The sequence below is a fragment of the Corythoichthys intestinalis genome, chromosome 9 (genome assembly GCF_030265065.1).
Source record: "Corythoichthys intestinalis isolate RoL2023-P3 chromosome 9, ASM3026506v1, whole genome shotgun sequence".
Taxonomy (NCBI): Eukaryota; Metazoa; Chordata; class Actinopteri; order Syngnathiformes; family Syngnathidae; genus Corythoichthys; species Corythoichthys intestinalis.
In genome coordinates, this window is record NC_080403.1 from 32,433,989 (window position 1) to 32,446,078 (window position 12,090).

The window sequence follows — 12,090 nt, forward strand, 5'->3', positions numbered from 1 at the left end:
ATCTGTTTACATTGCTTGAAAATTAATAAAACCTACTCAACAGTGGCAGTCTGCTCTTGGACATGAGTCATTGTAATAATAACAAATGTTGGTGAAATACATATTTAGGAGAAACTATTTAAAGAGTATTTTGTGTGCTCCAGCTTTTATTTTCTTACTTCCGATCTCTAGTCATGTGAATTTGCATATTAAGCTAAATATTTAGTTCTAACCGTTTCCAGATTTAGCATTTAGGATAGAAATTTAGGATTTCAATTAAATATTTAGTTCTGGATTTAAACAATCTGGTCCAAAACTTCTTATTTAAAAATAAAATTTTAAGTTGCTAAACAATGTTGTAAATGTGCAAAAAAAGTGACTCTAAAAATTTCACACCACGTTTTAAACAGTCTGGCGCTAAATATGAGAAAAAGTTGTCGTAATTTTGAGCATGTGCTGCATTACAAACGGCGACCCATACCCCCGACCTCCGAACAGTTTGTGTCTCTGAAAAGTTTGTATACTTACTATAGTACTGCATGATGAATCAGTGAATCAGGAAGTACCGTTTTGCTCGCAAGGCTTTTGCACAGACTGCTAGTGTATTACCAGGTCAACAATAAAGAACATGCATGGGTGATAAACCTTTTAGTATTTTATTGATGAATGCACTCAAATACATAACATAAAAAATAGCTTCACACATATCAAGCCTTTTAGACAATTTCTACAGACATGCATTCTTGACAGCAATTGTTTTCAATTAAAAATGGATTGAGCATGAATTTTAAAACAAAAGTGGATCTAATTTAGGTTCCGGTTTCATTTAAAAGCAAGTGTAATAATTAAAGGGGCCCTCTTATGCTCACATTTGATCTCCAACTCTGTTGCTGATATCACGCCAATACATGGAAGCTTCACTGGGTTCAGTTGCAGTGCATTAATGACTGAGTGTGCGATGTCCTGGCTGTTGTAGTGGGAAGGACTGATGCTTGAATCCATGCCGAACACGATTATGTCGCAGAATAGCATTTCGGGTCCTGGGGTGGTAGGATGTACAGGCCTTTTTCAAGCCGGTCAACTTTGTGACCTCCTGCAGGGTTTTAGGAGGCGAAAGTAATGTGGAGGTGGCTCGAAAGTTTCTGGCACTTTCTTTGCTTTCTACTGTGGACAGCTCACTTGGGAGTTCTGTTGCACTGGTAAAAAATGTATAAAACAATTAAATTCAGTTAATGCAATTCCCTCCTTCATCAGGTCATAGACTTAAATCAGGTTTAAATTAGGGCTGTCAAACGATTAAAATTTTTAATCGAGTTAATTACAGCTTAAAAATTAATTCATCGTAATTAATCGCAATTAATCGCAATTCAAACATCTATAAAATATGCCATATTTTTCTGTAAATTATATATATATTCTGTAAAATAAATTGTTGGAATGGAAAGATAAGACACAAGATGGATATATACATTCAACATACGGTACATAAGGACTGTAGTGGGCATTTCACTCTACGGTCATTTAAATCTGTCTATGCTGTCCTCACTCCGAAGCGTCTACTTTTTCCAAAGCTAGACAGCTAGTGAACGACGCCTTAATAATCAGACTTCTTCCTTTTTCATCTGATTATTAATAAAATGGCCTCAAACCATTGTCCTCTTTAGACCGTCGTAAAACTACAAAAAAAAGTGCACCAGCATAGCAACAACGTTAGCTTAGCACGCTATACAGGTACACTAAACATAAACAAAAAGCGTCTCATACAAAAAATAGAACATTTCGCTTACTAACATAATATGTACATTCTTTACAACAACCATACTTACGGACAAATCTTGTCCAAGGATCATATAAGCACAACATTACAACGTAGGCGTCAGCCCGAGACGTCGTGCAGCCATATTGAACTGGCAAAACAACAATAAACCATGTCGCAAAGCGACCACAAGAGTTCGCTGTTAGACAGCACTAAAAGCCTTGCTGTAAAACTTACCAAAAGGCAGAATACTGTCTGAGCGGGACATGTGCGTTAATTGCGTCAAATATTTTAACGTGATTAAATAAAAAAATTAATAACCGCGCGTTAACGCGATAATTTTGACAGCCCTAGTTTAAATATTAGATTTAATGTAAAGAGGGATTATAGTTATTCGGAGAAACGTATCAAATTTATAATCTTAGTTTGACATCATTCCCAGTGTTGAACGACAGCATGTATCTTAATTATGTAATTTACCTTGAAGTTTCCAAGTTGGTAATAGTTGTTGCATTCAAAGAAGATTCTGATGATACAGTGGGGGTTTCCACACTTGGGATCTCTGCAGATCTGGCTTCTGTGAGGACGAGTGAAGATATACAGCCTAAACAGCAATTTCAACTAACTTGTTAATGACCAAGTAAGTAGTATCTTAAATCTACATTGCTAAATCTTGTGCTAAAATAAAAAATCAAACAGGAAAGAAAAAGCCAGGAGTTCAGATAATAATGAGTTTCAGCATTATAAATAAACAAACAAACAAATAAATAAATAAACATCAGCATATATGGTAAAAATAGTTAGTTGTGCTAAATAAAACTGTAAAGTGGTTCCCAACCGACCTTGATGAGTAACCACAAGCCATTCTTCTTCCACTTTTTCAATACTGACTTTCTCAGAGGCATCCTTTTCTCCCCAAAAAAGCAGACCGGCAAGCTTTCTGAGCATTACTGCTTCCTCTGACGTATCTTCCTTTTTCTAAAGAGGGTAATAACACGTTTTGTTATTTATCATTATTATTTTTTTATCCTTATTAATCCTCTTTTACAGTTTGGATGTCTGTCATTTGTCCAACAAAAAGAACGTTTGGTCAGCTGACTAGGACGTCCAATGAAACATGGAGGGGTATTGACATTTGAATAATGATGCATTGTTTGGGTCCATCTGTCTCTCAACAAAGGGGCGTGACCATTATTAAAATACAGTATTTGTAAAAACATCTGAATGCATCTGGAGAAAAAAACTGCAAACTAACTAACTAACTATATATTGACTGTGACAGTAATGTGGTTCAAGAGAATAAAAGGTTTCTAAATATCATTCTGGTTCTGAGAAAGTAATAATGTCAAATTGCAACTAATCAGTTTTGAGACATACAGTATTATTTCCCATGCAAGTAACATAGTTGAACTAATCATTACATAAATAGCATAAATAAATACCTTATCAGTCATAAATCAGCTATATTTAATCATTAAACAACAACAACAATGCGTATTATACATAGCTATGAACATTACTATTACTTGATAGAATTTCAATTGATACAAATATGCCTCTTACCTCTGGTGAATATTTCCCGATTTAACTCACTGTTAAACAGTAAATTTTAGATTTTTAGGGACATTAGTTCATAAACCTCAGACTGGTTAAAAATATTGCAGGTCTGTGTTGTCGTTCGTATTTCAAATGTTCGACCAATGAGACGCCAGAGAATACCCTCATGACTCCGCCTACCTTGAAAATCCACCAATCAGGAATCGTCAAAGAGAAAGCGCACACTCTGGTGGCAAGAAATATGCCTTGGCTTGTCCGTTTTATCGTCGTCGTTGTTTGTTTGTTTTTTTTAAATAAATAAATACAATATATGGACATGCATGTACAGTAGGACTCCAGTCATCATATTTATTACTGAAAAAAATACTGCATAAATTGCGAATTTTAAACGTAGACAAGTAAAAGGTCTCATTTCTATTTCTGACTTCTTGGATTCTTTTTGAAAATATATTATTATTTTTATTATTTCAGAACCAATTATTATCATTATTATTTTTAATCGTTCAATTTAAACAGGGGAATTCCCAACGTTTGTTTTCTGATTAGATCATTTATCACTTTTACTTTTGTCCGTTAGATGGCGCTTTTGCTATATGTGGAAAAAGTTCTAATCGGGTCGCCCCCATTTTGACAACATGTGCTTTACATGAGGGTCAAGTGGTTGCTTTGTTTACAGTAATAGAGTGTGACATGTTTAATGACATTAAGCAATTTATCCATCTACTTTGTGACTTTGAGCATGTTACAAGTCATGCAGCTCACAAAACAGTTTCACTTCATATAGCTAGAAACATGCCCTGAATGACCCTGACAAGTAGCCTATGCACGAACAGGAAACGCAGATGAGCATATTTGAAGGGATCATTTTATATTGCGAATCCTGGCCTTTCACAATTCAAATGAAGATCATCATCTGGTGTCCTGCCCTGAGAGTAATTTTAGTGCAATGTAATTTTCTTCCAAAGTGTTTATTATCTTTTATTCTGCCCCTTTCCACAGCTATACAAGGTAGCCAAACATATTTAGGAACAGTCTCAAATCTTAATATGTAGTGTTGCTGCAAACTACAACCATAATAATGGTTAAATGAAGTCTAAAACTTCATAAGATGAGTTCATCCTGAGCATGAGCTTTCCAAAAGTCGATTTTTGTGAAGCAGCACTATTGCAAGTGTTTTGTTGTTTAGTAGCACTGAGAGTCATATGTCTTAAAGGCTCCCATCAGTTGTTCAGCTAATGTGATCTGGTGACTGTGTGAGACAGCATATGATTTGCGCCGTTTTCATTCCGATTAATCCCTTCAATGAGTCTTCTGTTCTGTGTGAGAAATCATCATTTCTGCTCATTAAGTGCTTCCATTTTGTTTGAAGTTGTTATCACCTGTGTCCATGCAATGAAATCCTGACTTGAATAGGATCAGAAGGATTTACCTTCATTTACAGCCTGGATTCCAATGTTTGTTGAACAAAATAATATAAATTAATTAATTAAATTTTGTTTACGCAATCATATTTCATTTCCTCGACAATCAAGCACTAATTGACATGATTCTGTTTATAAAGCTCTTTCGCCTTTTTTTGTCTGCAGGTCAGCACTGCTTGAATCTTGTCTGCTAAAGTTGTGAGCTTCATGTTTGGGTTGTGGAGAGGGGTGTAAGCATGAAGCCCCTTTCCTGCACAGAACAGCGGGGGGGAGGAGGAGGGAGCTGGTGGTGGGGAGGGCCCTCGAGGCGTGCACACCCCTATCGCCTGTGTCAGTATTTCAGAACAGAGGCCAGCATTTAGTCATTCTACATGAAAGCTTCAGACTTGCTGGCCTGCTGAATTTCCCCTCAACTTTTGGACTATTGGAACATACATATTGTTTTTTTTTTTTTTTTTTCATACCTCCCTCTTGGAAGAGGACAATTTGATTGACCCAGTTGTTCCAAACTGTGCGTCCTACTCGTCGCTGGATACTTTTACGCACAGTTGTTTGACACTCAAGAGGACAATGCCTCGGTCTTTCTTAGTTAAAAAGTACTTCGCCAAACAAAAGCCAAACTACAGTGAACTGGAATGTCAGAATGGTGAGTGATGAAACCTTCTATTTTAGTGGTTGAGTCCACAAAACCCTCCTTACGTAATTGCACATGTTGGTGAGAAAGTCCCCTACTTCCACTGTTGATGCTGGAATTTTTTGGGGTGGGAAATACAATTGCCCCCACTACCCTGCATTTTATTTTGGGTAAACTGCACATCCTGTAACTTCCCGATCAAGTTGTGGGCCCTGCCCGTTAGATTCATTTCCCCCCCTTACTGATGGCAGACAGAGCTCTATTCATGTTAATGTGAATACGTGGGAGGAAACGGCCCATGAAAACTACCAATTGCTGCGACTTTAAGGCCCAAAAATCTAAAATGGGTGATGAAGATAAAGTGATTAAAACAGACACGTGTATCCAATAGAGTTGACCTGCTCTTATGTTAAATCCCTCTTACTTTTTCTCAGATACGTCACTGGACAAATATCCTCTCGCTGAGCTCTCATCCAGCGCCACCTGCTTGACAGCAGGTCTGGTGTGGGACCTCAGCGTCCTGCCTGCTCTCTACTTGCCCACCCCCCAAACGGAGCCTACGACCATCCCGGGCCCTTTGGACCTCAGCTCCCCATCCAGCCTCAGCAGCAGTGCCAGCAGTAGCGGCGAGGAGGACGAAGGCCGTAGTTCAGACCCCCCCAGCCCAGAACCGGTGCACACGTACGCCCCTCGTCAGCGGATGAAATGTACTGGCGTGATGGCTCATGTCAGTCCTCCGGAGGAAGAGGAAAGGGAGGCTCCCTTACCTGCGAGCAGGCCTGCCTTCCTCTGCAAACACTGCCCTAAAGAGTACACCAGCCTGGGGGCTCTAAAGATGCACATCCGCTCACACACCCTGCCCTGCGTGTGTACTACATGCGGAAAGGCTTTCTCCAGGCCGTGGCTGCTGCGCGGCCACATCCGCACACACACAGGTGAGATCCTTGTCTGAATGTACTGTTATATTGATGGAAAACCAAGGTTGAAGTCTGCAATTGAAGTCATGAGTCAGCAAGTGAGCCGTTACTGTGACCTGAAGGAGCAGGATTCCATGACAATCAATGTGATGTCTTCACTACTGGATCAACAGATTTCTGTAGACTCTGTGTCATTGATCACTCATTGTGTTTAATGTGCCAACAACAATGAGTCCCTTTGCTAATTGTCTTATCATTGCTTTTGGCAAAGATGACACAATGGAGACAAAAGGCTATTTATCAACAGGTCTTATCACAGAGCACTTGCAGCAACCTGTTAGCATGCTAATCTGATTTGGCCATGATTTAATCATGCTAATTCACTTGACTTCCACCAAACCAGTGTTTCTTCATCATCTCCACACTATGTGTTTGTATGAAAGAGGTGTTAACAAGAACCTCCTGTGAATTCAAAGACTGTGAAGATTGTCACCTCTGAGTAAGTTTAACGCCTTTCTGTTTTTTGGTTCTTCCCGACACAGGCGAGCGTCCGTTCTCCTGCCCCCATTGCAACCGAGCGTTCGCCGACCGCTCCAATTTGCGAGCTCATCTGCAGACCCATGCCGAGGTGAAGAAGTACCAGTGCGGCGTCTGCTCTCGCACCTTCAGCCGCATGTCGTTGCTGCAGAAACACAGCTCCTCAGGGTGTTGCTCCGCCAATGTGTGAGATGCGGTAGGATAAGGACCTGTTGACTGATGAAAGCCTCTCAGTCCGGAAAGACGTTGAAATTGCAGCTTTATGAAAAATGGAAGGAAATAGTCCTCATTGTGGATCAGAATTTTACAAGCCGTGCAAATCATTTCCATATTATTTTGAAGTTTCGAGGCTGTCGGACCAAATCTGACTTGAGCTGATAGTCACTCGATATCAGCCCCTTTGCTGCCATTGTGTGCATTCCAAAGACCAAATATGTACTGAACTCATTGGGGTAAGAGGTTTTCTTTCCTGTCTCCGTCCTGGTGCCGGACAGCTCAGGATCACTGCCCAGAAACAGCTGCTGAGAGGTAGGGGTGCGTGGGTGGTATAAACCTCTCAGTGTGCCTCCAAACATGCGCACACACAGAAAAGCCATCGCACACACAGCTGTCCCCGGTACTCTGGCGTAGATAGACGAGGTGCTAACAGGTGCTTCAGCAGTGATCTTCGCCGGCGGATAGCAGGTGACTCTACTGCCCTTGCTATAAAAAAGACCTGGTCGCAAAGGACTTTGTCTTTCTACGAAAGATGGTCACCTTAAGCCTCTATTTTGACTACAGCCCAACCTTCGGTTTAACTGATGACTTCCAATGATAGGAACGTGAGAAGTCGTGCACTCAATGTTACCACAGTGTTAATAATATCAGTCAAAGCCATAAGTGAAATGAATTTGTGCCTAGATTTTTTTTATCTTTGTCTTATTTACCTCATTGCTGTTTGTGGCCTTAATTCATGTTTGCAGTATTCAAATAATTGATAACCAAATCATTGAAACGCAGGAAGGCTGGGACCAAGCATTTCCACCAAAGTTTACACCATAAGGACATGGTTGCCAAATATGTGATGAGAGCATTGTAAACGGACAATACAACGATAAATTGTAAAGTTTCTTGAACATGTATGGCAGTGTTTTATAGTGCAATGTGCTGATGATGTGTTCTTTAAATTTTGTACCCCGCTTGTGTGTCCACTATTTTGTGTATGCCCAAAAATTATTCAGATTTCCATTCAATAAAGTAATTTATGTTTATTAAAAAACTTTTCTGGGTGAAAAATTCCACTCGGGCAAGGTGTGCTACACCTGCCGTGATGTGGGAAATGAAAACAGTTGATACGTTATGGTTAAACAGGGTCTGGCTAATCATTAACCAGCACTTCAGCATCTTGATATTGCATGTGCTGAGTGAACTGAGCATTGTGCAAAAGCAATTTTGAGGATTTGCAGGTGAACGTGCTGCATGATGGAAGGGGAGGGAAATGAATGCACCTGTTGTCAGTTTCCACCTGCCTGCTACTTCTCACTGTTGTCACTGTGCAAACACAGCAGCACACACTCACTGGTCAAAGTAGCGTCAATACATTTCACTAAAGTCAGAACTGAACATTTAAAAAGTTATAAATTTTAATTCAGATTTATCGTGGTTTCCGAATTATCAGTTTTCATAGTTTGCCTTGGCCTGTGATTTATGATCGATTTATGCATGTTGTTTATTTACACTGCAGCTATGAGTGAGCGTCAAAACGTCTAATTCTAGAGTTGTTCAGAAGTGAACATCTAATGGAGCTAGAGTTGTAGTGAGTTAGAGAGCTTGGTGAACAACTTTTGTGGTTTTGTCTCAGTTATAGTTAACACACAACTATTTAGCCTGGTTTGTTAAACTTGCGCTTTGATAAATTTCTACCATAAATTTAATGTTATTATGAAAATATACATTGTATTTCATCAATACCAGAAAATAGTTGCTTTTTTGCCCTGTTTTGGCAAATTATGTGACACAATTAACAGGTGACAACGAAATTCCGTTCGATGAGTGAGTATCGGGCCGCTGCAGACGTTCCGCGCCGCCAACTTCTCTCTTCTTGTCTTAATCTGAATCTAAAAATATAGTTTGTAAAGGTATTTTTGTATATATTTTGGGTAGGATTTAAAATTAGCTAATGTATCAAACAAAGTTAGCCTTTCTCTTTAAAAAAAAAAAAAAAAGACCTTAAACGTCACTTTTGCATGTTTTTAATCACTTGCAAGACTTGAATGCTCTCCAAAGTCCACAAATCGATCTCAAGTGAAGAAATGTTTTGGTTGCAGCATGTGTTATGTTCTCATACTCTTTTGTCATCAGGGAGAGAAGAACCTGTCGTCCTCCTAGACAGTGAGTCAGTGTGCGCTCACCTTCCCGTGGCTCCCCTGAGCAAGTCAGATTAGTCAGGCGGTCGGGCTGCGTGGGCTAGAGTCAAACCGAGCCAGCCCAGAGTGAGGTAAACTGTTCCACGGCAGTTTCTTATTTCTTCCTGACTCAGGGATATAGAGTATGTGCGCAGCCCCCAGTCAGTATAGCCTTTGTACAACTTTAGACCTGCTCATTTATATGTGAATGATTGCCAAACATCTGTAGCAGGTCCGCTATGGATTTCAAGTCAGAGATAGCGGTCCCCTTTGGCCATGATGATCTTGTGTCTCATCCAGGATGAGCCTATTAAACTCTCAGCTGTTGCCAGTTAGTTCAGGACTATTTTCAAAATGTCAGCTGGCAACATGTCCCGAGGTCAGAATCTCTGTTTGTTGTTTGAGTTTTTCTGCTGATGTTCATCTGTGTTTGGGGATATCGAGAAGGAAAATGAGTATCTACCCTTTTTGAAAACTCTTACACACATATAACTCATGATGCAATCTTTTTAAAGTGTTAAATCCTGGCATGTCTCACTGTTTTCTCTTCCCACTGCTGCCACAGCTATACTGAGCCAAACTAAACCCTTTGCTGCATCACATTGCTGTACTTATTTTTGCCTTTTTATAGAGAAAAGAAAACACAACACGCTCCTCATCTTGTTCCTTGAGGAGAGCAGAGGCCCTCAATGTGAAATCTGAGAGCATTTTCCTGCTGTGTGCTCTACAGTGCCAGAACACTCACTGTAATTTACCAAAAGTGGCTGCTATTTATGCCATAAACCTTGTGTTTAACATTCCTGAACCCCGTCATGTTTGTATATTCCTCTCTCTCCCCGTCACTCTCTGCCTGACTCTACTGCACTATTTCTATTTATGTGTGTGTCCCTTTTCATTGAAGGATCATCTCCCCCCCACCTCTGAGACAAGGCCGACAGGAAGTTGGAGTTTACATTGGCCTACTTTCCCCCCCAAAAAGCAGCCTGGGTCGAGGAGCTGCAGGGATCAAGTGCAGCTTCTCCCGCAACACAGCCACCCCCATCAGCTGCTCAAATGGCCGACGTTTTGGGGTGGAGTTCAGTGACTCCGAAGTAGTGTTTCCTTCGTCAATGCAAAAGATTGTGACCAACAAAACATCTCACCACAGTGGCCTGGTGACACGGAGCAGATACTAAACGAGTGATATTTGGCCTTTCACACTTGTGACAGTCACCTGAGCATCTATGGTCAGTTTATTGACATGCTACAGTCATTGACAGTAGGCTGATTGTCTCCAAAGAAGTGGAATTGCGTCACTTTGAATTTTGGGAATCGGGATACAGGGGGACAAAATGCAAAAGAGCATTTGGGCTTCAAAATCCTTGAAAAACAAGCCTTCACTTTTCCGATTTTCTGCTACATATTCATCAATAATATGGAATAAACTATTAAACTGTGTGATTAGCTCAGCTTACAGATCAATTGTAAAATTTTAATTACATGATTTATTCGGTGTGTACAATATTTGGCATAATCACGATAACAGGGTTGCAGATTTATGCTAATGTTAGTTTTTTTTCAGGAGTAGGATTTGTGTGATTAGCTGTTACTGCTGACCAAGAGAAGAAACATACTCAAGTAAATGAAAAATAAATAAATAAATAAATAAAATGTCTTATTCCGATCATACACATAACAGGGTTGCATGAGGTAAAGTGAGACATTTAATCAACGCTAACTATTGTTGGAGGCAGTCTTTCAGGTCCTCCGCGTGTTCGTTTTCAATTCAGGTGAGACGGCTAGACTGGATTGCTAAATAAAAGACTGGAGGCAAGGGATCATTACTGCGTAGTTTTAATTTCAGAAATTTCTGGGTGCATTCAATGACAGAACAAAAGCTGTGTAGAGAAATGCACACTGAACAGAGAGCTCGGCGTTGCTTATATGCTGTACAGATAAGGAGGTCATAAGCCTTGCTAGTTGGCAGTTAAAAGTCCATGATTATTGTTGGCAAAACTAACTGTCAGCGGTTTTCTGTGAAAAACAACTACATTTATGGACATGATTGCATTAGGCAGATTCATACTGACTTCATTATTTAGACATTCAAACAAGGCAAACTATTTAATAAAAAAAGGAAAAATAAAAGAGAGGACATACATTTGATCTACCCATTCTTTTCAAAAACTGCTTCATGATGTCAAATCCATCGTATAATGTGATTCACTGCATTCCTTTTCTTCCACTATGATAAAAAGGTTATGATAACAGTGTTGCGTACATGTTGTAGGATACACGCTCCATGAATAATAATTAATAACTGAAATATTAGGTTTTCTAAAAAAAAAAAGAGAAAAAAAATGTTCCCAGTTTGAACAGACAGAAATCAAACAAATACTCCCCCCCCCAAAAAAAATTCATTCCATTTTAGACATTCAAATGGCGTTGTAGGGTCTACAAAAGACTTATTTGGTGTTTTACAAAATATTTTCAAGCATTCTTATTTCTAAGGATAAGTACATTTGCCCAGAACGTATTCAGTATTTTGTATGTTGATTATTTAAGGGCGCTTTCACACTAGCACTGTTTAGTCCGATTTAAACGTACTAGAGTTCTTTTTCTCAGATAGTCCGCTGCATTTTGTAAATGTGAACGCGCATGCGAACTCTAGTTCGGAGCAAACAAACAAACTCTGGTCCGCTCAAAAATCGTGGGTCTCGGTCCGCTTTAAGTGCAACCTGCTTCTCTTGTGAATGCAACCGGAGCAGGGTCTGCTTTTGCTACTTTATCTGCAGCGCGTGACGGTACATGCAGGGCATCCTTGGAAGCGGAAGTACAGCACGCACGCTATTCACAATCAATAATTGCAAGATGACAGATGATTAGCCATGGCCAAATGTTGTTGTGCTGCGCTAAGCAGTTGCAT

General features: G+C 39.8%; 1 protein-coding gene across 1 annotated transcript; it reads left to right on the plus strand.

Moving 5' to 3' along the window:
• Positions 1-5,076: 5,076 nt before the first annotated feature.
• On the plus strand, positions 5,077-8,022 carry snai1a (snail family zinc finger 1a). The gene is made up of 3 exons (XM_057847118.1): positions 5,077-5,359; positions 5,782-6,282; positions 6,807-8,022. The coding sequence occupies exons 1-3, from the start codon at positions 5,284-5,286 to the stop codon at positions 6,989-6,991; spliced, it is 762 nt and encodes a 253-aa protein (XP_057703101.1). The 5' UTR covers positions 5,077-5,283; the 3' UTR covers positions 6,992-8,022.
• Positions 8,023-12,090: the final 4,068 nt, after the last annotated feature.

Coding starts and splice junctions, on each gene's coding strand:
- snai1a (XM_057847118.1), top strand. CDS start 5,284: ATGCCTCGGTCTTTCTTAGTTAAAAAGTACTTCGCCAAACAAAAGCCA. Junction 5,360..5,781: donor TGAACTGGAATGTCAGAATG/GTGAGTGATGAA, acceptor ACTTTTTCTCAG/ATACGTCACTGGACAAATAT. Junction 6,283..6,806: donor CCACATCCGCACACACACAG/GTGAGATCCTTG, acceptor TTCCCGACACAG/GCGAGCGTCCGTTCTCCTGC.